Below are 27,023 nucleotides of genomic sequence, written 5' to 3' on the forward strand. Positions count from 1 at the left end.
TTTGTAACCATTTTCCAACGATGATGCTGGTATTGGGTTGAAACTTGTGTAAAGTGCTCAAATCTACAAAACTTGTCAAGACGACCACTGCAATCACGTGTATATCGATGCACTCTTGTGATCAAGAGTCGATGATGCAGTCGAAGCTGCGTAGCATTCAAAGAATATTATTTTATAAAGCATTCGTTGTAGAATTTGTTTAAATCTCTTCTGCAATGGCTTGGCATGTGCCAAGCTTGTTGATAAGCCACGGCACGTCCATCTGTTTTGTTCAACGAGTTGGCAACTAAACGTCTGTGTACTGGAGTTGAATAAAGTGGTTTGTAATTGGAGTTCCTTGGTTCTTGACTTATTTTAGCTCGAGTATTCGCACGGTTTTGTCTAGAAAAATCATTCGCGACTCCATAAAACTTATCCAATCTGCTGTGACATGTCATATCAGAACGAAAGTACATATGTGCCAAAGTTTGTATCAAAACAAGTAAGAGCATACTGTAAGAAAAAGCAGACAACTAATGCAACAACCGAGTTGTTACAAAAGCATGGAATAGTTCCTTCTAATGGGACTCGTCGAAGCTCTGAAATGCCAAATCCAAATTCAAATCCAAATCCAGCACCTCTGGGAAGTCTAGTTTCTCTAGGAAAATTGCGGGTACAATATTCAGGATCTATTCGTGAAAGCACTACCGATGTACATCCAAGTTTATTAGGAAGCAATGAAAGCATGACTGAATCCCTCACATCAGATTTTGGTAATTTAGACGACCCGCCCGAAACAGAAGAGTCAATTGGAGCGTGTGCAATTATTGAAATGGTTGGATATAGTGCTCTTGTCGAACAGCTGTCAAAGTTGAGAAATATTCCATCTCAACTCATTGCTCGCTCACTAGAAAGTTATCTTAGCAAGGTAAATACTATTTTCTTGAAATGAAACACTGTGGGCCAAGTATATATTTTGTAGTCGTCCAGATCATGCTTGAAAATCTATCCCAACTTTACAACCCAGATAAATTTAGCATATTAGAGTTTGATTTTTACCCTTATTCTTGGAAAATCTAGGTTATTGATATTATTCAAGATTGTCATGGCGATATAGTCACGTAAGAACTTGCCAGAAACTATACATTGCAAAAAATTTGCTTTAACCCAGATTTGCAGAATGATAGGGGATACCATTCATGTGTACTGGCGAGCATATACTGAGCCAAAAGTAAGTTCAGTCGGCCATCAAGAGTCGTGGGCTAAAAATACTCAAAACTCGAGTGCTGACAACGAGGATTATTTCCAAGGAGATTCTAAAGAATTCCTATTCAATGACTCAAACAGATCAAATGCCATCATGTCTGCAATCATTTGCTGTACTCTCTGCGTCAACTTTCTTGGTGAATCTGAAGTATGGGCTCTCGAAGATATATCTCCAGAATTTTCCGGTCTTAAACTCGTTGCACGATGTGTCATTGGGTCAGGAAGTATAATTGATGTGCATGTTGGTGTCCGAGGAATCCACATGGAGCATCTTTTATTTGGAAGTGCCATGACCACAGCAGTAGACTGCCTAAAAGACAAGATTTTTGAGGGCGAAGTGGCTATTGATTGCAACTCTGCATCTTTGGTGCAATATCAACTGAAACGACGCGGCATCGTCAAGTTACGCCACGGAGAGCACTCTCAGATTTTGTCGCCACCGGCCGTTGGAATGGCTGAACTTCAGAACTCAGTGCGATATTTTTCCGATAGTATTATGTATGCCGACTCTACTACCGAACATATCCCTGTATCCACTGTACTGGAGAGCTTTCTTACGGACGGAGCCGCATTCCATCTACGCGCTCTTCGACGCCAGCGAAAAGGGTTGTCACTGTTTGGAGGATCATGGACACAAACGAGTATTGTTATTGTGAGAATCAAGCCACTTTCCAATGAGATGCCCCTTACAGATCAACCCGAAAACGTTAGTCATACTGTATCATCGGTGCTGAAATATTGCCAAATAACTCGAGTGCCAATGGAAATTGTACTCCAGCATTGTCGACATCACGGCATGATTCTACATCGAGTTGTTGCTCATCCCGATTTTTCAATATCGCTAGTATGCGCTGTCGGCGGAGTATGGTCAAATCTTGAAAATGTATGTATACCTTTTTTCACGTTGAATTCTGTTGCTAGATCTATACACTGCTAGTGCTTTCCAGTACACTCTTAATGAACCTAGAGAACGACTCATGTTTATTTCTTGAAACAAATCAACTGCCAATAAACATTAGGATCCAGAAGTGGTGGCTGTAAAAACAGCATTGTCAATTCGAGAATCTATCTTCAAATCTTCAGCAAATGGAAAAGTATGTACCTCATATTTTGTTTCTTCTGGGCGGGCATATGAAGGACTTTTAATCAATAGGCATAGATGTGACTTTCGACTTGTTGGAAAATTCACAACTATTGGTCTTAAAATGGTGAGTATGGCTCATTATTGTATTTTAAGCTTTTTTCAAATTCATGGTCAATCTCTATCAAGCTAATCATGTTTCTGTTGAGGATACCAAGATAGGGTACATGGCAATGGATGATTCAATATTGGTGGATGAAGCAACATCTGCAAGCTGCAAGTCTACTTTCCTTGAAGGATTTTTGTATCCAGTATCTGCAGAGCGGATTCCGCAAATCTTTGCAAATGAATTCAAAATTTCAACATTCATGGCGATTGCTCCGTTCAATACGGCTGCATACACGTCAAAATCATGTAAAGGGGCACAGGAAACGGCATCAGATAAACCTACCAACACAGATTCTAGCATTGCTTTTCGTCACAAACTAGAACGAATTCAACAAATATGCACTGATGTCATAACGTCCGAGGATGCCAAAACCATCTTGATTGAAGGATCTCAAGGTTTGTACATATAAACTGGCTTGACTATTATTTGATAGATGAACAATGTGGAAATATAGCTGATTAATTTGAAACCACCAGGATACGGCAAAACATTTTTGATAAATCGTACAAAAGAGATACTAGAAAACTCCAGTTTTCTCACTTGTTTTTCAGAATGCAGAGAATATGAAGCGTTTCGACACCCACTGTATCCATATACAATTATCATACCACAATTGTTTGATTTGATTGATACCGTTTTACCCAACCATATATTCAGCAGTTTTAAAAGTCGAAATATGCTAGCAAAAAACGTGCTCAAATCCGCAAACAATTTGGCTAAACAGGACATTTCAACTATGCAGACTGCACAAGCACTAAATGCATTAAAGATTTCAAGACTGTTTCCGTCTTTGGCCGAGTCATTGTCAAAACACAGCACCGATCAGACTGATATTTCTACCTTGGATTCTCAAAATAAACTAGGCGTATCCATGAATAAATCTCACACCACTACAGCCAATCTACCAGTTTCAGCCAAAAAAAGTAAATTTTCAACATATTTTCAACGTAAAACTGCTGCGCAAGTAGTTCCTTTGGAAGAAAACAAGACGCTAGACACCCCATTAAACCAATCTGAAATGATTAAATATGGGGAAATTCGCAAGAGCTCTAGAATAAGCGTTCTTTCAGAAAAAGACTCGTATATTAGTCGAAATGTGTCTGAAGCTTATCGAAATGCTCTCATCAGGGCTGGTGAAGATCCAGATGTTACGCTTCCACTTTTAAATGCTCTTATTTTACCAGACATTCCAGATACCAAAGCTACTAAAGATCTGAAACCAGACAATCGAACCTTTTTGTTATCTAGGCTGATAGTGCGACTCATTAAAAAGATCACTGCAGTCAGGCATCTTGCCATTACTATTGATGATGTACATTGGATGGACTCTGCAAGTTGGCAAATCACTATGCATATTATTCGACAATGTGAAAAGACTGTGATTGTTTTGGCGGCATCAGAGTCACCAGATTATCGTGCTGCGCTGATTTCACAAGTTAAAAACATGCCGCAAACAGAAGTAATCGAGTTACGCGGCTGGTCAAAAAATAGCATTGAGAGATACATGCACACATCGTATTCCAGCAGAGCAAAGGAAATTAGCGAGGAGATTATTGATGTTATTAAACTACATTGCGATGGCAACCCATCTTTTATCAAAAACATGTCTCGTTATATCGTTGAATCCAACCATGTAACATGTCAAGATGGAAAATTGGTTCTCAATTTACCTCCCCAGGAACTTATAACACGACTTCCAAGCTCCTTTTCTAAACTGATTATCTGGCAATATGACAATATACGATCTAAAGAGTTTCAGCGATTTTTACGCTGTGCTTCAGTGGTTGGCAGGCATTTTTCTTTGGAGGAAATTGCTGTTTTATGGAACGATTCGAGTGTACTTGGACACATTGGATCAGTTCAAGCAGATGATCATCAACGACAGACATCAATTCAGCGTTTGGCAGCACTCATTGTAGTCTATGATATTTTTGGAATGATTGACAAGATTGACATCAAATCTCGGCAAAATGATCCACATTATCCATTCCAAACGGCGTATATGTTTCACCACGGCATGGCTTATAAAACAATATACACCGAAAAACTAAACGAACAAGAGCGCAAAAATCGACATTTAAAACTTATTCGGTTTTATGAGCGCAATCTTTCTGACGAAAATGAGCCTATATTTATTCCATTGATTTGTCTTCATCATCAGAATGCTGGTTTATCTGATCGAATATCTGTATTAAAACGCATCCAGTACATGATGATGCTTGGAACATATATTTGCGCGTCTGCTGAAGCCTACATGGAGACTCGAGCAATATTTATTGAAATGGATAAAATCATTGCAGACATGAATATTGCTGATGAACTGGGACCTGAAATTCTTGGAGTGCTGCATCTTCGACTTGGAGTTGCCTTTAATCACGGTAAACTCGAGAATATCAACAGGACTCAATGTTTGCGTCACATACTAATAGCCATAAGTCTACTGAATTACTCTTGGCCAAAAACAAATGTGGAGTGGTGGGCAATGGTATTGAAGCAAAGTTTTAAATGGATGTGGAAAATGCTGTTTAATATTAAACCTACTATACATTTGATCAATCACGAGCAATGGGAATTACTATTCCACGAAAAACATGTGAAAAATAAGTATTTGGACAGACTCGAGCATTTGGAGCCCGCAATAGCTTTAATGTCCAACTACCTGTTTGAAACAGATGCCAGACTACGAGACCAAATTGCATGCAATTCTCTTCATTTGAATATTTCGTACGGTCTAGGTCATCACGTAGCAGAAGCTCGTATTCGACTACTGATCACATACGCACTGAAAATATGGTTTTCTGGAAAGTTAAAGCTTGCTCAATTTTTAGCAGATCGATCCATATCCCTACAGAATCAGCTATCCGAAAATACAAACGACACTGTCACTATTACATACAGCACGTTGTATTTGACAGCATGCGGTAATTGGACAGATGCTCGGAAATGGGCAATCCGTGGCATGGAGCTCTGCAGCCGTGTCGGTAAGCATAAATTAAATAGATTTGACCAAATATAATCAAGTTTTTTTCTAAATATCATAAACAAGATTATAAGTACTCATACTGCCATATGGTTATTCAGGTGATCTTAATGGCTGGTTGATTTGTAGCCATCAAAGATGCTTTATGCTGATATTTGATGGCCACTTTAAAGAAGCATTAGAACTTGAAAAGCAAAGAGGACACGAATGTCGTATAAGTGATGCGACTATAAAAGCATTGTGGTCAGATTCTGGTAATACTTTATTTGCAGACTAAAGCAATCAGTCCATCATATTGAATGGTCAAATTAACAGTCCATTTATACTTTGGATTAGTTATTGCTCAAATTTCAGTGCTTCAGGGTGATACAATGGCAGCCCATCAGTTTTGTGAAAATATGTCTTATAACTATAAATCAGCACCACCTTCATTACGTATACAGTTTCAAGGCATATTTGCACAACTTGAACTTGCAAAGAAAAACTTTGACAGTTGTCTGGCATGTGTGGAACAAATCATTGAGCTTATTCCAAAACTTCATTATTCTAATAATCAAATATTTTACAGTGTGCTACTCAGCGTATTGGCGATGTATTCCATGACTGAGCAAAGCAACACCACAACCATTCGATCACGTCGAACATATCACCAGTTTTCTAAAACAGGCCGATCCAAAGCAGTACAAAAATCATTGGCACGAGTATTCACTATGCCATCGGATCAATTACTGATAGAAAATCAAAATATATCGACCCGACCAGTGACACGTACATTTACTCAAGACAACTATGGTGCACAAATAAAAGGCGTATATCGCAGAATGAGCTTAGATGTTGCCGAGGTGCCCAGGAGCCTAAATAATCGATCATCATGCGAACCTATGCCGTTGAAGAGCGTGCTTGGTAGTGTTCCAGCTACATTTTCCAAAACACTATCTACGTGCTCAGTATCTGAAGAGTCTACTGCATCATTTAATGTAGATCGCAGTCGTATTAGATTGCTGGGAATGAAAATGATCAGCATTCTTCAGCCATTTAAAGAGCACGCACTGTGTGAACCTATGCTGTTGCTTACTCGAGGATTAATTCGTGTTTTAGATGGATCAGTCATTTCAAGCCCAATGGACACACCCTCGGCTTTACGCGACTGGGCACACCGATTTGAGCCAAACAAAACAGGTGATATGCGCTTTATGGTTGGAGTGATGGCTATAAAAAGCTGGCGAATCAGTGGAGAAGTACAGGAATACGAGCCAGAAAGGCAGCTAGCAACACAAATATTTGTCCATCTTGGAATAGAGAATTGTTTAAAGATTCTGTAAATACTATAGAATAATATGTAAATTGAGCCACAAAAAGTTTGTATACCAGCTAATTTCAATTTCAAATACAAATAAGTTGAAAGTTTATTTTTTAACTCGTTTGATAAGTGTAGCAAGTGAGCTAAGTGGGGCGGAAATACGCATGAATGGATGCTAAAAGGTTCAAGAATGTCGTAAGATATAATAAACGGCAATATGAAAAGACTGAATGCAAACATACCTCTAGCAGCTGTTCAGTTGTAGAACGCTTGGACACGTCCACCTCGAGACATTTTCCCAGAAAATGTTTAAACTGTTGTGTGATCTTTTCTGGTTCTTTCAGTGTGGGAGTACCATTTGTTGCAATCAAATACAATGCCTTAAGAGGCTCCTCCTCCAAATAAGGCGGTTCACCTTCAATCATCTCAATGGCCATAATGCCAAGAGACCAAACATCCACCTTGTTGCCATACTCTTTTTGCTTGACGACTTCTGGAGCCATCCAATACGGTGTACCAACCATTGTAGCCCTCTTTGAACGATCGTTGGTTAATTTTGCACAGTATCCAAAATCAGCTGTACACAATCATTGGTGCAATCAGCGTAGCAAATGTGAGTAAATAAAACATATTCCATAACAATATACCCGACACTTACTAATTTTAACATGACCTTGTGAGTCCAAAAGCACATTGTCAGATTTGATGTCGCGATGAATGATATTTCGCTTGTGTAAATGGTCTAGACCTTTGAGAGTCTGATAGAATGCATGGTTCATGACAAAATATAAGTATATTATGCTACCAGCAACAAAACATACTGATTAGATAATACTGCAGTGCTATACCTCAAAACAAACAGTAGAAATCTGCGGCTCCAGCATTTTGTTGTTATCAATAATATCCGTTAAAGGTCCCCCCTCCATCAACTCCATGACGACCCAAAGATCCCCACGCACCAAAAAGCTGTCAAGATAGTTGACAATGTTGGGGTGTTGGCTTTCTCGCATGATCAAAATCTCGTTAACAATAAGTTCTTTGCGAGGTTGATGAGCAAGGTCGATTTGTTTGATGGCGATTTTATGGTTGGTTACATTGTTGCGTGCAATAAACACAGATCCAGAAGCACTATATAAAGAAACGTGGTCAAACCCTTGATAACAAAACATAAATACATGGAAAGATGGCTTCAACTAACCCCTGTCCAATTTTTTTGATCTTGGCGTAAAGAGTAGTAGGATCGCCCTTTGAAACAACAGATCCTATCAAAATAAATTGATACATTTAGCTTGATCAACAAGACAATACCCAACTAACCCTGCACTACTTCTTACTCAATTTGTCCATAATCTGTGCCTCGGACATAGTGGACAGTCTAGGATCCTTTGGTGGCTTTTTACGTACTTGTGCCACGGGTTCAGACGGTGATGAAGCTTTTGAAATGTCTTGAGCGATTTTAGATGCAGAAGATAGGTTTGGTCTTTCTTGTGGTAAGTCCTGAATCTCTATGTAAATGACACCATATGACTTTAGCAAGTAAACACAATATACTGTGCAATAGTTGAACAACAATGCAACTCGACATACTTGGAAGCTGTGGTGGAACAGGACGATCGCCTCTTTCGGAGCGTCCATTCTATTTATAGCAGTAGTTGGGAAATAAAGACTGAGTATTTCAAAAATAGATACTGTCAAAATGCAAGTATATCATATGTTTATCCTTGAAACATACATATGCTTTTTGAGCCAGGCTTCCGTTCACATTTCTTGGCATACTATTATTATGAACGTTGGTATCACTTGTATGAATGGGTCGAGATGCGCTAGATCGACCTTGTGCGCCTGGAGTGGGAGGAAGGGCACGACCAATTGACTGATAATAAAGCGTGAGGAAATCAGTACGAGTTGTAAAACATTTCAACTAGACATAATCATAAAATCTAGAATACCTCCATATTCATATCTGCCATGGATGAAGAGCGGTTTGGAGCGCGAAAAGCAGAGGAATTCATAGGTTTGTATAGCGGTGAGGGTTCTGAATCCGATCGAGTCATGGCTGATTCTGTTGCTGATTCTTGTCGAGAGGGTGCCAAGTTTTCAGTGTAGAATTCGAGCACATCAAGCACAGCTTGTGGATTTTTGCTCATTTCTTCTTTGGTAATTTTTGATGTTTCCAAAAGGGTTTTCCATTCTCGGGGTAATCCCTGTTATAATAAACAGTTGTTTCATTAGATATTTCAAAATGTGTATGTACCAAGACCATGCAACAGTTGACACAAAGTCGAAGCAGGTCAGTGAACTGGAGTAATTCAAACGTATAACTCACTGTAAATACACCATTGTTTGAGTCGAAGCCAACGTGAACATTGTGGCTAAAGTTTGTTGGAGTTGATATTCCTAATGGTGAGCGCTATAGATGAACACAATAATTAGAGAAAACTACAAATGTATAATTATCAAGCATACAACTTGAATTAGCACGATCTACCTGGTAGACCTCGTCAATCCAAGAGTACAATTCATCGTCAGATTTGAATGAAAGAAAATAAGTCTTGTCTTTGGTGACCAACTCTAAGCAGTACTCGCGCATATCAGTTCGTTCAACTCGCTCCACCTCTTTTAAAAAGACTAATGCCAATGCTTGATGGGATTGTTGCTGTTTAAAATAGCACAAGAAAAACGATTGAATATCAGTAAGCAAGGAAAGTGCTTGACAAACCAGTCATTATCTGATGTGGTACCAATATGGTAATAGTAGTGAGTTGAAAATGGCTACTGCGACAATGTAAAGCCTCAGCTAATGAATAGTCAAAATTGATTACAAAGATGGACTAGAGCAATGTCGATCTAATTCAGCAGTATCAACATATATCAAAGAGGATGACAAGCACTATTGGGTGAAGCCCGGCATGAAAACCATTGGAACACCAGTAGCCAAACATGCACCAAATGGAGAATGCTAGATAAATTCAAGCTAGATACGAGCAATATTGAATACAAAGTACTTGAAGTTTACTAATAAACAGCAGTCAAGTACACAAGTCTTGAAACAATATTCCAACCTCGTTCCTATGAAAGGTCAATGTCTGTTCCCGAAGCACCAGCCATCGCTTAGACCATGTAAAAGACAAGAGACCTTCTTCTTTGACTACAACGTTGCCTCGTTTAACAACATATGATGACATTCTAAGACAATGAGTTGATAAGACAATTCAAATCTGAATGCGAGTCTTGCAGTTATAATAAGAAATAGTAAAACTCGAAAGTGGCAAAACGCCATCTGGAATGAAACCGCACTTTTTAACCTGAGGAGGGCCGCAAGCAAGTCAAGTATTGCATACACACGACGACAAGAACAGGACGAGATTGAACAGGACAAGAACAGGACAAGAACAGGAGAACAAGATTGGACAGAAGAACAAGAACAACACACGACAACACACAAGATTCAACAAGACAGAATATGCAAGTCAACACAGACTCTCGTCTCGCTTTGTTTCTGGAATCTCTGTCTGAATGGTCAAACTACGACCAGAGAAGCTTCTTGTTTGCGGATTTCCCCTTTGAGCGCACTCAAGACAATGCTGTTTCATACGATTCTCTCTTGTCATTCTGGTCTCAACTAATCAAGAAAACTACTGAACTCGGACTGCTTAGTGTTGTGTCCTTTAACGAATCATCCTTGTCTTCTCGTAACGATCCTCCCCTTCCGTCTGTATTCGCATTGCTGCCTCTTCATTTGAATCATCGATTCATGTATCGTAGTACAACTCCATTGGGATTGAATACTGTCTTGGTAACTTGAATGGTTTAAACTTTCATTCTTGCAATCTCTTATCCATCTCATTTATACTGTTTAATTCTATAGACTTCAATGGTGTCTGATGGCTCATGTGTTCCACTCGACCAATTTATGGCCATTTCACCGCGTCCTTTGCAAGATTCTTTTTCTGCAATGAAACTGGTTTCTGGTGTTGGATGGGCACTCAAGTCATTGCTGATCACTCCGCTAAAATGGTCTGCTGAACAATTGATTGGCTCAAGCCCCATTTTATGGTTACAAACTAATCGTATTTTGATTATTATCCCATTGGTTCAGGTACGTTTATCATTTATTCAAGGTTTGAATCTCTTATATACCTTTCATTCTTTTTAAACTCTAGGCTGCTGCTCAAAAAGTCTCGGCATATCTTGAAAAAACTGTTTGCTACTCAATCGATCGAACAATGGATATGCCATCCTTTAGGGATCTTTGTGACGCATCAGGTGCTTTTCCTAAACCTATTTCTCAGTTTGATGCTCAAATACTTTTACAGTTTCTTAAACAAAATCATATGGCTGCATGCGAAAGTGTTGAAAACTCAAATCAGGATAATCAATTCCTTGTTATAAAAATGCATCTTGCAAATATAAAACACAATAATCAATTAAATATCTCAAACATCGACAAAGGAATCGTGTCCATCATGGCTACCATCAAGAAACTTACTCTCCAGATAAAAGAACTAGAATTGAAATTGGCCACGTAAGTCATGGCATATACTGTTCAAGTTCCCATCCCATTTCACCAATTGTTTTGCAATTTAGATTTCAACAACAAGCTCAGCTAGCCCTTTCTAAAAACTTGCGTGGCAAAGCTCTTTCAATGATTCGCCAACGCAAGACATTGGAGAAAGTACATACACAGCGCATGGCTTCCTTGGAAACACTCGAGGGAATCATGCTTAAGCTACGAAATTCAGAGTCAGAGTCAGATGCAAGTTGAATTGGTTTTGTATGGGTTAAATTATGATTTATCAAAGTTGTACTAATACTATATATGTTCGACGGTCTTAAACTATATGCTACGTCATATGTTGATCATTTGGTAAAAATTAAACGTGTTTAGGTATTGGCTGCGTATGCTTCTGGAAGCAACACACTCAAGGCATTGATCAAGGACAAGAACTTGTCCTTGGAGTTGACAGAATCCACAATAGCCGACTTACAAGATACTCTTGCAGATTATCAAGATATTGAGAATGCACTGCATAGCGGCAATCAATCAATCATGGATTCACAAAACTCGTCTATTGACGATGAGGATATTCAACGAGAGCTTGATATGTTGATTGAGTCGGAGCGTTTGAACGATCTTGATAGTCTTGAAAGTAAAATGGCAGGTGTTGTGCTGAACGACAGTTGTGTACCACAAGACTCTCGATCTGTTCAACCCACTTTAAACCCTAGCATAAATTCAAATCGTATACCAGAACCATCTTCTGATTCAGTGCTGGATGATCCAGTAACCTCAAACGATTCACCAAAGGAAAGCACGGCTGTCCAAGAAAAGCTTAACACCAAAAGTAAAAAACAACATCCGGTACTCGCATAACTCAATAAACTAGTTGGTATACACTTTCAAGTGGTGCTAAAAATATTCTCGTTTTGTATCTATATGCACTCAATTCATCATGAATTACACAAAAGGAGCCCAATATTAATGTTCAATTTATTTTGTGCGAAGTGGAATCCGATATGTCAGTGATCCACTTCGATCGTCCAATGTATCACTCTCATCGTCATCACCCATTACTACATAGAAAATAAGACACGATTGCTCATTGATACAGCAAAGTATCTTGGAAGGATGCAGCTGATAGCATTGTACAAATTTGATAAAATCTCGAATATCCACTTCAACTTCTGCAAACTCGGCCTTGTTTCTATTTGTGCTTGCACAGGTCAAGACATCGACCTGCACTGGATCTATATGCAACATTGCATCCAATTATGTTTTATAACACAAAAAATCAAGTCAGTACCCTAGGTTTAGTAACTCAAAATGCATAGATTATTTCGTTGTATAAAATCAAACGCATTGTAGAATATGTTTGACATGACTATCTGATCAGGCACGTATGGAACAATAGGCTTACCCAGTATTGGATTAATCAGATCTTTAAAAAACGTTTGTATTTTGACAATATCGTTCGATACTCCCATTGTTAATTGACCGCTCATATTGGCAGAGATAACAAGACGCTGTCCGACCGCTTTCATACGTTCAGCAATGTTACGAACACTCAAAATTGGTGGCATAAGAATATGCACATCAAAATCAGGCGTGGCTGGTTCGCGAAACTCGTGTGTTTTGTCAGGGGATATGACCCTCACAGGCACATCTTGAACCAAAATGATAAGCTTACCGATGCGACTCTATTCAATAGGCTGTTAGCGTGTAACCAAAAACGCCAAATAATTCAAAGCATTCACCAGATTCGGACACCACGGCAAATAGCGCAAAGTGTTCGGACACTTGCTCTAAACTAATGGCATCCTGACAATCGTCGGAATAAATGCAACACTCACCTGGTTGGTGATGGTAAATGAGAGTACAGGAAGACCTTGTTTTTTACTAAGCCGCATGATCATCTGAACAGACTTTTGCCCAGACTTGAGAGCACGAAGAAGATGATCGCCTTTTACTTCCAGCCAAATATGATTGTCACTCACACTCTCGATTTTGTAATCTTCAAAAAGAGTTTCCTGAAAACAATACCAACGTAAGCATTCAATCAAAACTTGATGGTCTGTCAATGTCATCCCAATGCAGAATAGTGGCTTTGAAGAACATGACATGCTATATCATGCAAAAAGAAATACTAAACTGTTCCAAGCTGTGCCCAAACTTGAACGCCTGTATTAAAATCTGTTTTTGAAATAGTAAAATGCAGTCGATCTGGGGAAAGATGGAATATCCAGTGCTTATGGAGTCGTTCAAGAGTATGACCAAGCTCTAACAGTAGATGTTTAATCAATCGATACAACGAATTAATGATAAATAAAACACCATAAAATAAATCCTAACAGTATGTGTATTGTATTAACTGATTAGCACTGAAGGATGTACAATCTTAGTTTTCATGCGCATCTTGTCAGATTGGATGGGAAAGTGCGCATTCGTAAATCCAATTCAAGTCATGTGACAACCAAGTGTTATCAACATCACGTGAAACAGACTGGCTTGAGTTGAGCCAACTCTTGTCAACTACAACTTGAACAGCAACTCTAATATTGGCACTATGCCTAGCTATGAAGCCTTTAAAGGCGATCCATTAGATATGCCCCGTGATGCAAAACTAATATCTCTTATTTTGCAGGCAGCTGAAGTTGATGACTATGAACCAAGAATCATTCCACAACTACTCGAGTTTGCACATAGATATGTACAGGATGTATTGCAAGATTCGCAAGTCTTTGCTGATCATGCGGGTCACAAGGATCTAGAAGTGGATGATATTCGACTGGCTATTGAAAGTCGAGTAGCGCATTCATTCACTGGACCACCTTCTCGAGAAGTAAGTGCAGCACTAGATCTCCATCTGTCGACAGTCACTACCACATTCCTGCTTATCAGGATGCTTTTTATTTAATATGGATTCTCTTTACTGAATTCAAGTACTAATATCTTCAATTCTTGCAGACTATGATGGAACTGGCTGAAAAGAAAAACTGCATTCCACTACCTTTGATTCCAGAAAAGTTTGGACTCCGTCTTCCCCCTGAACGTAACACACTCACCAAGGCAAACTTTCAAATTGTACCAAAGGTAAGCAGTGTCTATACTGATATGTGAATCTGCGGACATCTACATAGTATATAGAACTGATTTATACTGAATCTGGAAATATGACACTGTTTAAACTACTTGCAATCTTATGCAATCGGTTCGATTTAGGTGAACACTGTAAAAAGGAAACTAGCTGAGCAGCTTACTCAGAACACATCATCTTCTGCTCCTATATCTCTTTTTGCGCAAACTTTCTCAGGATCGTCAGCTGTTGCTGGCATGCATTCAACCACAAATAATCTTGCCAATAATGATACTTTGAAGATGTCTACAATTGGGCAGGTGGTATTACCTGTCCCATCGGCACTTCCTGTAGCAGCCCCATCACAGATTATTCAACCAGCTTCGGTCCTTCCAATACAGGAGCACGAAGATAATGACTATGATATGGACGGCTAATAAACGACCTAAAATCGCGTTGGGACTTGCAGCCATATTCACATGAAATGGAATACTTTTGTATTTATCTTGTGGTGATGGATTCTATTTTGTTTTGGAATAAATAATGGTTTTAAACTGAAATGGTCTTTTAAACATGCTTCTTTTCTATTTTAAAATAGCTATAGATTGCACAATCACCCGACTCATTGCAGTTCAGATGGTGAGATTAATATTGTCGATACAACTCTGTACACTCAACGCTGCTGTGTCCTAGAACCACAGATATACTTGCGGTATAATTTAGAAAAGACTGAAATTCCAGGAGCGCAACAGCTGTTTTCATGCCAATCGCTACAAAGAATACCGGTCAACTAAAAAGTTTAAATGCCACCAATCATTCCATGAGATTGGCTGTTTATTACAGACGCTCCTATTTAGTGCTACATTTTACATGAATATGACTGTCATTGCAATGTCTTGGTAACTCTGTCTTATTCTTTTTTAAAATAAACTCATTTAACAACACAAGACCGATAATTATAACACTAGATAAATGTTTATATTTTATTCAACTTTATAACAAATGATTTGTAGAAAGTGTTGAATATGAATCCAAAATAGAGTTTACAGCTTCAAAAGACTCGCTAAACATTTCATCGGTGCGGCTTTGCATATATCGCTCATACCAATGAACGTACGCGCGCTGGGAATACATATGTAGAGCCTGGTCATACACCTTTTTTACAATTGGCACAATATCATCAGAATTATAGCACAGGTCCAAAGATCGTTGCTTGGAATGCATATCAAGCCCTAGATTACAACAATTGTTCAAAGATTATTAAACCCCATAATAAAAATCATTTTGATGTAAGTCATAAACTAAAAACTTGTCCTTTTTGAAATAGACACATCAAAAAGAAACACTAATTACCATAAATGTACGACATTCTCACATCCAAGCAAGTATTGGGAGTAGAAAGCCCAAGTTTTAATAACCATTTACTCTGCATTTCTGGCCATCTTTTCCAAAACTCGACACCTTGAACACCACGGATATTAAGTTGCGCACCGATGCAACTAAAAAAAGTAAAAATACGTATTAGCCAATAGTGACAAAGTTGATCCATTATAAAACTCGAAAATTTCTAGATAAAAAGTATATACTTTCGACGATGTCCTACTGGCAAAGACATGTTTCTATGAAGTTGCGTGAAATGGTCTTCCCAGCTATCTATAGTATGTGCGTGTCTAAAATAGGTAAATTAGCTTTGGTTTTGAAACAATAATCAGCGACCTGTCGTTAAACAAATTTCAAAATATCCTACTTGGGTATGTTTTTTGAAGCTGTATATATTGATTGTGATGATGAAAACATTGCCAGTTTCATTGAAGGCATTGGTGTAACGCGAGTAATAAGATCCCATCCTGAAAAGGGTTTGACCGAGTCTGACACTACTACCTTGTTTGATTCTTGACCAGTGTATCGATTTAAAGAATTGTCACAAAAATTTATGGGATCGAGAGAAACTGGAGATATTGGAAGCATGATTCCTGCAAGTGTTTGAGATGCCCAATAGTTGAGTGTGTCTATACTAACACAAGGCGTATTACGGCCTAACCAAGTTTAAATAAATAATATTTTAGCATCATTGATTGAATGATTTCCAATGATTTGTAAGGAACTTGAACATACTTGAATCCAAACCCAACTGTTTGGTGACAGTATTTAATATTGCATCATTTGAAAACACTCCAATAAAATCAGCACTTGATTGCAGAGATGCCAATGTCAACAATGCATTATAGTTTTGCAGAGCAGTCTCTCCAGAGCTGAAAGGCGCAAAGGAGCATGACATGATATAGTTTTTAGGATATAAATCACGCAATTCTAGAGCCATTCTACAGCACCAAGAAATAAAAACAGCAATCTTAGCCAAGTTGACTGTATAATATACACAATGTATATTACAAAAAATCTACCTTGAACCAAGCCCAGATCCTGTACCACCAGCTAAACTGCATTATTTCAAAGAAACGCCAAATTATGGTTTGCTCGAATTTCAAGAAACTACCAAACGCATCAACAATTACCTGTGTGTGATCATACATCCATCATAACGAAACGACGCTTCTGCCAATCGTCGAAACGAATCCAATATCTGATCCAACTTGGATTCCTCAAGAAATCCATGCGACCAGTTGTTACCTCTACCCGAAGTGCCCATATCAAAATACTTTGTTTGAAATATATCTGAATCATCGTGCTGGCGTTTCCTCCATGTCTAGAAATCAAATGCAATCCACACCCTTGCAATCTTGTTAGATAAACAGTAGTACAGGGATCAAAATTGATCAAAGACGCATCGCATTGCAGGTTGTGTCTAATATATGTTGAACATTACTTTTCTCTCAGTATCAAGCACCAATTGTTGAAAGTTTGAAAATGGGTATATTGGAACAAGTTTGGACTGATTCCTATGTAATGTCAAGAAACAAATAAAAATGGATGAACATAAAAACCTGTATATGATTTGACAAAGATGCAACATAATGCATCAAACAAGAATGTATGATCGCATAATTTACTCGTTCTCGAACCGCTTAAACAGCGAACCACCAAACTGAATCCCACACTAGAATCATATTTAAAATCAAAAATTTCAGTAAATAATATATATTGCAGTAGCAAAACAATAAACTGCCTGTTTAAAAGGCTTGATTGTTGCAATTGATACCTGTCCAACCTCGATACATATCATCCGATGCACTTGCAGCGTTGTCCGGAAAGTCGGATTCCAATGAACTTCAATCGACTCAATCCAGACTACTCACCACGTGACATGAAATATCCCGTGACCTTGTGGCAAATTCTAATTTTGAACCCAAAAATTCATATTCAAGCAAGATAACATCTACAATTATGGCTGCTACTCCCACCCTATGCCCAACTGATCCAAACTCATTTGCAAACTCGCATGAGGCCATTATTCGTCATACTCACTTGAACCTGACTACTGACTTTGATGCCAAGATCCTTCATGGATTTGTTGAACACACTGTTAGTATTGTTGCAGCTTCTGGAGCCAACAAAGTTGTTTTGGATTCTTCCTATGTTGATGTGAAATCGGTCGTTATTGCAACTGATTCGACTTCATTAAAGGTAATTGATTTGGTTTGTACATGTTTATGAGCGTGTGCTTATACTCTTTTCATGTTATTATTTTGGTCGTAGTTTGAGGTGGCTTCCCGTCATGATCTGTTTGGATCAGCATTGACGATCTACTTTGGATCTACTCTTGCATGCGACCAAAAAGTTATTGTTCGCATCGAGTATTCCACTACTTCCAAATGCACTGCTCTTCAATGGCTCAATCCCAGTCAAACTGTGGGCAAAACATACCCTTATTTGTTCTCTCAATGTCAAGCCATTCATGCGCGCAGTCTTCTTCCTTGTCAGGACACTCCCAGTGTCAAACATACTTATTCGGCCGAACTCACTGTTCCCGCTGAACTTCGTGCCTTGATGAGTGCCGTCAATGCCGGCGAGTCCAGCAGTGCATCTGCTAAACACAAGACCTTCAAGTTTGAGCAAAAGATTAGCATTCCTTCCTATCTGATTGCCATTGCTGTAGGAAATATTCATGGAAAACGAGTTGGTCCTAGATCTACTGTTTGGTCTGAGCCTGAGGTTGTCGAGGCAGCTGCCTGGGAATTTGCTGATACCGAATCCTTTATCAAAACCGGTGAAGACTTGCTTACTCCATATGTATGGGGAGTCTACGACTTACTTTTGCTTCCGGCATCTTTTCCATTCGGAGGTATGGAAAACCCATGTCTTACTTTTGTCACCCCTACGCTTCTGGCAGGCGATCGCTCGCTTGTCGATGTGGTTGCCCACGAGATTGCCCATAGCTGGATGGGTAATCTCGTCACAACTCAAAACTGGGTAAGCGCTGCATATTTATATATTACTAAAAATCGTGATTTTAAAATGGATAGTTGAAAGACTAAAATCATGCGGCACATGGAATTGCTTTTACTAACCGTGCCTTGCTACTTTAGGAACACTTTTGGCTTAATGAAGGATTTACCGTTTTCATCGAACGTAAGATTGCTGGTCGATTGCATGGTGAGCCTGTTCGCCATTTTGATGCCATTATTGGCATGAAAAGTCTTCGCGAAGCCGTGGAACACTATGAGGAATCGGGTCATATGGAATACACCTGTCTTTGCCCCAAAATGACTGGCCAGGATCCTGATGATGCGTGAGTAACTTTGATAACGGTTGGTTTAAAACAATGATTTTATCTAACAACATCATTGTAGTTTTTCTTCTGTACCGTATGAAAAAGGATTCAATCTGCTGTTTTATTTGGAAAAACTCGTTGGAGGACCTGCTGTATTTGAGCCATATGTCAAAGGTATGACTAATCATTATATCTTGATCCCATATTTGATAAAGTTCAATTTATTGGCCAATTACGTATTCATCAAAGGTATACCTTTGCTCAATATTAACTGACATTATATTGTTCTGATATGTAAAACAATACAGCTCATGTAGAGAAATTCTCGCACAAGTCTATTACCACTGCAGATTTCCACAAATTTCTTTTCGAGTATTTTGGAAAAGTTGAAAACGGAAGCAAACTTTCAGTACTACATGCTGTTGACTGGGACTCGTGGTTTAATAAGCCAGGAATGCCGGTTGTGGAAAATGAATTTGATGCATCACTTGCCCATGCGTGCGAAGATTTGGCTAAAAGGTAGTAGACTAGAAACTTTTTTAAATTACATGAGTTGGTATTTTTGTATATACTCACACTATTGACTTGGATTATTGAATAGATGGAACTTGTCTCGCAAAGAATCCGATCCCAAGTTTGATGCAGCGGAGTTTTCTAAACTAGACTCAAACCAAAAAGGTAACATTGAACTGCTGTGATTTAAATATTGGAAAGTGCATAAAGCGTGTATTTCTCCTACTGCCATGTTTCAAACAACGAGATCAGTAACCAACAATTACTTTATAAACTTTAGTGATGTTTTTAAAGAAACTTTTAGACATGCCTGCTTTTGAAGCACACACTCTTGATGCCATGGATCGCATATACAGTCTATCATTGATAAAAAATGCAGAGGTCAAGTTTTGCTGGCAGATGCTTTGCTTGTCCAGCGAACTTGAGCGTATTTTCCCAGAGGTTGTCGAGTTTATCAGCCAAGTGGGTAGAATGAAATTTGTTCGACCGCTCTATCGTGCACTCTATAAATGCAAGAACGGCGCCGAACTCTCCAAATCTACCTTTTTGAAACATCGAGATTTTTACCATCCCATTTGTGCTGGCATGGTTGCTAAAGATCTTGGACTTTGATCTGATACTGCAATATTGAATGAATGGTTTCAAATGTGGATGTTGTTGTTTCAAACTATGGTGAATTATAATTATGCACCCCTCTGATATTATCCAACTACCGACCTTCTCATCCACAAAATTTTCCAGTACCCTCGCTCCTAAATCTGTTTCTGATAAATTAGCAAGTGCAAATCAGCTGCTCATTTTTTGGGATAAAAATGTTTATTGCAACTTTAGTATTTCAAAAAAGTCTTGATCACTCGTATTGTCGTCCAAATCGGCATGATACAACTGATGAAAAGAATAAGAGCAACTGTTTTTATACCTTGCAGATAAGTAAATTACTGATCCAGCATGGATTTAAAGGTCTGGCCTTCGCCTCCCTCGACAACGCGGCTGATAGGAAGTGTAAGAGAGCGACCAGTAGAGGCTAGATACTCGAGAGCGATCTGGAGACCCATGCGTTTCTCTTCCTTGGACGCTTTGGTTCCGATCCAGGTGAAAATTTGACTGACAGCATCAAAAATGAATATATCGTCGGGTTTAAACATATCCATTTTAATAACAGCAGTCGAAACCAGGGTAGTACGAAGTGGGCCAGTGCTGTCCGAAACTCGAAATAGTTTGCGATCCTCTCGAGACACAGCAGAGTCGGTAGTACTGTCTTGTGCAGAAGATATCGGCCCCTTTCCGCCAATTGTAGTCCAGAAGGGCTCTGCATCATGATCACCTTCGTCTTCAGATCAAACAATCCAAGCCAAATTAATAAGTAAACTAAATACCACATCACAAACACAGCTTTAACCTACCAAAAACCTCAACCTTTGCGGTTTTGCGCTCTCCAGCAAGTGCACGAGCAAACTCCATTGCGCGCGACTTTTCATGTCCATTGGCAGAAGATCCATTCCACTGATAAATCTTGAGACCTGCGTCAGCAATAAAGATATCTCCGCTATTCATACTCTTAAAAGTACGTGGAACTTCGTGTATCGAAATGTTGTTTTTGTTTCCTTTGATCTGGAGAAGACGTGGAACATACTCTGTTGGTTTGACATGATTGAAGCCAGACTCGACACCACCTTCCATAACATGGACATGTTTGAAATACGAACAGAACAGCGGTGTCTCAGATCCTTGAACTTCACGGAATTGCACAGGGGTTCCATGAAGAACTGATTTGCAAAAAGTAAGATATTGATTAAATCGGCGGTCTCGAATCATTGCATGGACAATTATGATTTCAGCAAAACACCCTCAAATACTTTCTTACAATCATCAAGCTCAACTGTCTTGTATGCGGCTGTTCCTGCCTCATCCTGAGTAGTCTGGAGTCCAAGCCAGAAATGAACATTATGAAAAAGAGCAGGTGTGTCTGGCTTCTTGTAAGTCTGTTTAACAAAAGATTAAGATGATTAGATCCAGTCCACAATAAACTTGAAAAATAGATTGTGGCGATAGTTGGTCTACTCGAGTTACTGTGCAACAATCAAGTCACTAAGATCGAGTAGAGCATATGAAACTGCAAGGTCAATATATATACATGTAAAACAATATACGAGTCCCCTGAGTAGAAGCTGCCATAGGAAGATTCAGGCCATGCAGCAATATGGAATTTCTCTATACGCCATATTTTGGTGCCAGGGGTTTGGCCAACGCCTTTCCACGCTTCCTCTGTCCTGGCAGCATTCAAGCGAACTTGCTTTTCAAGCTCGGTACCAAGACCAGCAATATTGGTATCTGAAAGGTCTGCAAGTATAATGTAGATAACTGATTAGGTTTGCTCAAGACAAATAGGCTAGCAGAATACTTTGCTATATGACATCACACATCTCTCCATCACTTGTTCTACTAGATACAGATCCCATATTGGCAGTCAAGACTACACAGGAATGGATTTGTAAAATATCAACACATTATATTGAAGAAATTCAACTTTTACTCAAAACTATTACTGGATAGTTTTAGAATCATCTAGATCTATGGAATACATGTTGCAGTAAAAACAACTTACTCAGCTGGGCAGATTTGTTGAGTCTTGCCATTGATGGTTTTGATTTGTCGGGAAAAGATTGCGCGAGCAGCTACAGCCATATTCACATGGAATGGATCGCTTTTGTATTATCTTGTATCACTGCCACTATTTTGCTTGGAATACAGTTGAACATTCGTGTTTTCCTAATATGAATCGACTTGAATACAAACTATCATTTTGAATCAAAATCATCTGATTTTCAACTTTGGGAATAGCTATGTATTGTACGATCGACAAGTTTAAAACCAGATCCATGTATTGTAATCCAGATGTTTGGTTTAACTAGTTCGATGGTTTCAAATTCGTATTTTAAAATATAATACGTTTTCATTCTGGCTCAAGTTATTTAGTGTCATACACTCGGGTTGATTAAATACATTTTCAAGTGTATACAATCGAGTGTACTATTATTGCTGAATAACACAAGTGAAATATAATGTATTATTTAATGACAACTGATGTTGTGCATGTAAAAGAGCGTAAAACTGGATTTGATCATTCAAATATAAATGATATCCAGTTATTACAGATCTGATTGGGAACAAGTCAGATTTGTATGCACAAGCAGTCATTGTATATCATTCTCAAAACTCAAGCTTTTCGAGTCGTTAAAATCTTGATTGTCAATCGCGTAGATTTCATCCGACACGAACCAAGTTTCCCATCAGATCTGACCATCTGCGAGATTCACCAACACATCATGAACATCACTGCTCAAAGTATGCCTGTAGGTCAGGGTTGCTCCTCTCAAGCCCATTTGATATTGGATAGTAATACCTCCAATATCCCAAGAACTACTCATTCTAACCCTTCTCAACACCCTGAGCACGACCACCAAATGCAACTACAAACTACCCAGCCTGAGTTATTCAACGCAAATCTTCCTGTTGCTTCTCAATCTCCGCTGTGGAGAGCTCAGCTTGAACAGTCTATTCGACAATGCCAAGATATCAACAACTTTTATGTATCCTTGGCCACTATCAAGGCTTTTGGTCGTCCTGCAAATAGAACCATTTACTTTCGAGGTTTCATGACTCAATCTAGCCCTGATGAGAGTGCTGTTGGTATGACTGGGAGTTTGAATACAGATACCGCTTTACCATCTACGTCTATAGATAGCGACTCCATTACTTCCAGTATGGATGTTCTTCGTCTTTCTTGTGCAAACATTAAACCGAAAACAGCCAACGACATCCTGGGCAATGTCCTGGTTTTTGTTGCTGATTCTCGGTCAGGCAGTGTTGCTGACATTCTTCACGGTTCTCGCTATGGTGAAGTTTGCTGGTGAGTCATGACCCGTGTATTTCATTGTTTTCTAGTAAAATAATGGAACGAGCCAGTTTTATTATTCCTTTAATTATGCTTTTAAATTATGGATGGAAACCGTATAGTAATATGGTTCTACTCGTATTTTACGGGGTGATGTGCTTGGTTGCGAGGGTTTAATTACGATATACCATTCTGACGTGTTGAACTCAATATTGACTCCATATCATGACTTGTTATCCTATTCTTGGCACCACTGTTTTGAACAAGCTTTATCTGTAAAAACAGTATGCATGTTCTAACTGTTTCAATTTAATCTAGGTTTTTGCCAGGCACCAAGGAACAATACCGTCTTTCTGGTGCTCTGCATCTGGTCATGTCAGCAGATCATCCCCTGCAAACTAACCATCAAGTTCCACTTCCATTTGCAGACCACGGATCTTCAAGACCAAATGTCGATTGGGAAGCCGTTCGCCTCAAGGTTTGGGAAAACATTTCATCACTACGCCGTGCATCATTTGCTTGGCCTCAACCAGGTCAGGACAGACTGGACATACAAAGTCCTGTGCGTCTGCCATCGCTTTATGCTCCGTCCACTGTCAGGACTCTTTCTGACTGCATCGATGTGAACAAAAAGGCAGACTCTACTGAGAATGCCTCTAAACCACTTGCAGCATGTTGTGCTTCTGGAAATACTTTGGAAACTACTGGCATTTCATTCATGGGAAACCATCATCTCCGTCCGCTCGTGTCCGAAAATCATCACCCTATGGCTAGTGAGCCAGGAGTTCTGGATTACATTCACTCGGACACTGCATCTCCGCCCATCGATGATGATTCACATTCATCTGTTCTCAAGCAAACTACAGATCTGACTTTACCCACCACTCTTGCAGCCAAACCCAATTCTGAAATACAGGAACATCACAAAGTTGCATGGGCCAACTTTTGTCTTTTGTTGCTTGATGTTGATGGTGTAGACCATCTGAACATGGGAAATCAACCCCATACTCGCACCAAACACCGCAAGATATCTCCTGCTGTTGATGAGGTCATGTATCTATCCCAGACTCATCACAAGCAGACTGATCGCTGGATCACCAAAGACGTCAATCCATAAAAGCATTTCCTTGTTCTATCATTACGTCTGGCCATAGTTGCATACTTTATCGGGTTTTATTCCACCATGTGTTGCTCAAAACGCACTATTTTAACTTATCCTCTATTATCACTTTTAAACAATTGATTCATAACTCGTAACTATTTAATTCTATTCTTGTCTTGCGGTGTCCGAAGCTTGCTTTAAAGCTTGATGGTGTAAAGGGTGTTGGTGACTATTTCGAGTCAGGGTTAGACTTGTTTGAACACATTTTAAAACTTGTTTTACTTTAAAATTGCCATTAATAAGTAGATTTGTACAGAATAGCTGAATCATGACAATGTTTCAACTTTCTACACACATGATAATCAAGGTTTGTTGGAATCTCATACCAACACCAATGAATTCAAACCAGTTTAATCCAAACTAAACACGAGTGGATGCTGAGAGTGATTCATTGGTCAATTGAACAACCAAGTATGTCGGTGACCAGTGGCATGCATCAAGTAATATCAGTAACAGCATGAATAAACAACTGAACATGTTGTATTCTAGCATAATCTATTGCATCATGTTGAAATATGGATCAATATATGCGGTAATAATAGATTGTAGATGCAATTGGGTTGATCATTTGACATTACCTGATTACTGGGTGTATCACCGCAATTGGGAATATCAACACAGTATACTACTCAAGTTGATTATACACCAACAGCAATGCTTGTATATTGATCGACTATATGGTGTATTTGGCGTTTTCTGAATATACATTTCAAAAGTGCTGACTGTCACCCTTGAAGCTGCCGTCATTATAAAATAACAGTCATGTATCAGATTCAAAACACTTTCATCAAACTGATCGATACGATGCATTGCAACATTGACAAGATATGCGATCGTGTGTCTAATTATTTTGTGATCCAAGAGTGTCAATATTCAATCACTTACAATTCTGATTGTGGTGGAATGATTGACTCTACATGTTGAACCCTTTCCATTGTCCTGGTGTTTGGAATGACGATCGGTCATCATGTGTTGTCGTTTAATCCAGACTATTGGCTGGTTATTACTTTGAACATGTCAGAATTGACAAATGTTACACTGGTAGCATCTACTTTTGCCTGTAAAAATACAAATCACTTGTTGCGGAACATGTTTGGATCTTGGCAACTATGTCTGTTGTTGAATGGAGTGAATGCATTCATGCATCTGTCTTGTTATCGTCAGTATTTCCAAGTTTAGCATCAATTCAGTTTTGTGCAAACCCATCAATATACACAAATGGAGTTGTGTATGCAATGCAATGCAAGAATATTTATAATGACGACTGGATTCCTATGTTTTGGAACAATTTCTATTTGCAATTACGAATCATGATGATAAAATTGATCATTGAGCTCATATTCAAGGTTCCGTGTTTGGTGTTGGTTGCATATGACTAATCAAAGTTATTTTTGATTTTGAAAATCCAATCTGTATATCAATCTCATCTTGAAACTTTATTGAAGGTTATTTCCAACTGAATCCAAAAAACTCCAAACACCGTTGCCAATCTCATCAAAAAACTGAGGCGAGTTTTGACTATTGATGATTCTCATATTTTGAACATCAACAGGGTTCTTTTCAGCAGTATGAATAACCAGAGTCTGTTGCAATGAGTAACCTGATTTGCGTAGTTTTGACAAAGTGCTAAGAAGGTGAGTTCGTTTTTCTTCAAACCCTTCCGACACTCCACCGCCATTACGTTTGCAATAAAAGCGTTCAGGATCTGTAGTATTGTAAGCGTTTGCAGCTTTTTGTTTTGACATTCTCTCGACAAATTTGACTTGGACAATGTATACAGTCTTTGTATTGGCACACTTGTAGATGATATCTGGTCCACACATATGATCGGGAAAGCATACTTGATCTGAATCACCAAATAGTAAATAGCTGGATGCAGAATCTCGGGATGCCTTGATACTATTGGCAGCATCAGAACCAGAATGGTTGGCTACTAAAGCAAACGCAACCAAGTATTCCACCAAATAGCCAACCGTTTGAGGGTTAGGGTTAGGATACGAGCCAATTCTTTGGTATAAACTTTTGACAGTGTGTGCAAAGGGCAAAAAGTAGCAAAGACACTCGATTACAGCCAACTCTTGAATTTCAATGAAAGATATAGTTCCATTGACAGTCTGACCAAAGCCCAAGCCGTAACGTATTGCATTAGCAGCGTCATTTCCAGTTACTTTAAGTTGCATTTCTCCCTCCCAGATGGCATCAATAAATGCGTCGCAAATGGGTCCTGACAGGTTATCACCAGCAATGACTGTCAAATGAACGAATGCCTCCATCAAGGTCATTTTTCAAGAATCTAAGCGGGAAAATCTGGCCATCAACATTAGATATCCCAGTGATAAATTTGCCAATCGCAGCGTCAATATCATTTGATTTCATATATGTGCCCAGAATATACGATATGAAACATGGTCTTCCATGACATAATTCAAAGTCTG

General features: G+C 38.9%; 11 protein-coding genes across 11 annotated transcripts; 6 read left to right on the forward strand and 5 right to left on the reverse strand.

Moving 5' to 3' along the window:
* Nucleotides 1-430: 430 nt before the first annotated feature.
* Nucleotides 431-6,797, forward strand: BATDEDRAFT_25409 (uncharacterized protein; the record flags this gene model as incomplete). The annotated part of the gene is made up of 7 exons (XM_006679382.1): nt 431-907; nt 1,151-2,128; nt 2,265-2,453; nt 2,536-2,890; nt 3,047-5,476; nt 5,577-5,729; nt 5,812-6,797. 7 exons carry the CDS (start codon nt 431-433, stop codon nt 6,795-6,797), a joined length of 5,568 nt encoding a protein of 1,855 aa, XP_006679445.1.
* A 56-nt stretch (nt 6,798-6,853) lies between these two features.
* On the reverse strand, nt 6,854-9,960 carry BATDEDRAFT_89088 (uncharacterized protein; the record flags this gene model as incomplete). The annotated part of the gene is made up of 12 exons (XM_006679660.1): nt 6,854-6,950; nt 7,018-7,352; nt 7,434-7,533; nt 7,624-7,903; nt 7,974-8,037; nt 8,110-8,280; nt 8,363-8,411; nt 8,508-8,648; nt 8,725-8,979; nt 9,102-9,185; nt 9,264-9,431; nt 9,838-9,960. 12 exons carry the CDS (start codon nt 9,958-9,960, stop codon nt 6,882-6,884), a joined length of 1,839 nt encoding a protein of 612 aa, XP_006679723.1. The 3' UTR covers nt 6,854-6,881.
* Nucleotides 9,961-10,238: 278 nt separating this feature from the next.
* BATDEDRAFT_89407 (uncharacterized protein) lies at nt 10,239-11,540 on the forward strand (the record flags this gene model as incomplete). The annotated part of the gene is made up of 4 exons (XM_006679583.1): nt 10,239-10,571; nt 10,644-10,874; nt 10,939-11,300; nt 11,363-11,540. 4 exons carry the CDS (start codon nt 10,239-10,241, stop codon nt 11,538-11,540), a joined length of 1,104 nt encoding a protein of 367 aa, XP_006679646.1.
* A 54-nt stretch (nt 11,541-11,594) lies between these two features.
* On the forward strand, nt 11,595-12,149 carry BATDEDRAFT_89408 (uncharacterized protein; the record flags this gene model as incomplete). The annotated part of the gene is made up of 2 exons (XM_006679584.1): nt 11,595-11,642; nt 11,664-12,149. The coding sequence occupies 2 exons, from the start codon at nt 11,595-11,597 to the stop codon at nt 12,147-12,149; spliced, it is 534 nt and encodes a 177-aa protein (XP_006679647.1).
* Nucleotides 12,150-12,266: 117 nt separating this feature from the next.
* Nucleotides 12,267-13,515, reverse strand: BATDEDRAFT_11916 (uncharacterized protein; the record flags this gene model as incomplete). Its single annotated transcript, XM_006679289.1, has 4 exons — nt 12,267-12,517; nt 12,694-12,973; nt 13,127-13,303; nt 13,426-13,515. Coding segments are annotated over 4 exons (798 nt in total), but the record flags the coding sequence as incomplete, so codon positions are not given.
* A 366-nt stretch (nt 13,516-13,881) lies between these two features.
* BATDEDRAFT_7075 (chromatin modification protein) lies at nt 13,882-14,372 on the forward strand (the record flags this gene model as incomplete). Its single annotated transcript, XM_006679274.1, has 2 exons — nt 13,882-14,115; nt 14,241-14,372. Coding segments are annotated over 2 exons (366 nt in total), but the record flags the coding sequence as incomplete, so codon positions are not given.
* A 931-nt stretch (nt 14,373-15,303) lies between these two features.
* BATDEDRAFT_89091 (uncharacterized protein) lies at nt 15,304-17,190 on the reverse strand. Its single transcript, XM_006679661.1, has 8 exons — nt 17,174-17,190; nt 16,863-17,053; nt 16,752-16,787; nt 16,465-16,670; nt 16,097-16,385; nt 15,936-16,019; nt 15,703-15,848; nt 15,304-15,581 (listed from the first exon to the last, which is right to left on the reverse strand). Exons 2-8 carry the CDS (start codon nt 16,994-16,996, stop codon nt 15,343-15,345), a joined length of 1,134 nt encoding a protein of 377 aa, XP_006679724.1. The 5' UTR covers nt 16,997-17,053; nt 17,174-17,190; the 3' UTR covers nt 15,304-15,342.
* Nucleotides 17,191-17,691: 501 nt separating this feature from the next.
* Nucleotides 17,692-20,179, forward strand: BATDEDRAFT_19784 (bifunctional aminopeptidase/epoxide hydrolase; the record flags this gene model as incomplete). The annotated part of the gene is made up of 7 exons (XM_006679331.1): nt 17,692-17,931; nt 18,004-18,717; nt 18,834-19,036; nt 19,098-19,192; nt 19,327-19,537; nt 19,620-19,696; nt 19,812-20,179. 7 exons carry the CDS (start codon nt 17,692-17,694, stop codon nt 20,141-20,143), a joined length of 1,872 nt encoding a protein of 623 aa, XP_006679394.1. The 3' UTR covers nt 20,144-20,179.
* Nucleotides 20,180-20,334: 155 nt separating this feature from the next.
* Nucleotides 20,335-22,169, reverse strand: BATDEDRAFT_37025 (uncharacterized protein; the record flags this gene model as incomplete). Its single annotated transcript, XM_006679531.1, has 5 exons — nt 20,335-20,861; nt 20,935-21,297; nt 21,396-21,513; nt 21,666-21,871; nt 22,137-22,169. 5 exons carry the CDS (start codon nt 22,165-22,167, stop codon nt 20,467-20,469), a joined length of 1,113 nt encoding a protein of 370 aa, XP_006679594.1. The 3' UTR covers nt 20,335-20,466.
* A 1,789-nt stretch (nt 22,170-23,958) lies between these two features.
* On the forward strand, nt 23,959-24,685 carry BATDEDRAFT_37026 (uncharacterized protein). The gene has a single exon (XM_006679532.1). It carries the CDS (start codon nt 24,145-24,147, stop codon nt 24,541-24,543), a length of 399 nt encoding a protein of 132 aa, XP_006679595.1. The 5' UTR covers nt 23,959-24,144; the 3' UTR covers nt 24,544-24,685.
* Nucleotides 24,686-26,006: 1,321 nt separating this feature from the next.
* BATDEDRAFT_89095 (uncharacterized protein) lies at nt 26,007-26,870 on the reverse strand (the record flags this gene model as incomplete). The annotated part of the gene is made up of 1 exon (XM_006679662.1): nt 26,007-26,870. One exon carries the CDS (start codon nt 26,868-26,870, stop codon nt 26,025-26,027), a length of 846 nt encoding a protein of 281 aa, XP_006679725.1. The 3' UTR covers nt 26,007-26,024.
* Between the last annotated feature and the right edge of the window lie 153 nt (nt 26,871-27,023).

Source organism: Batrachochytrium dendrobatidis, assembly GCF_000203795.2.
Source record: "Batrachochytrium dendrobatidis JAM81 unplaced genomic scaffold BATDEscaffold_7, whole genome shotgun sequence".
NCBI classification, from domain to species: domain Eukaryota; kingdom Fungi; phylum Chytridiomycota; class Chytridiomycetes; order Rhizophydiales; genus Batrachochytrium; species Batrachochytrium dendrobatidis.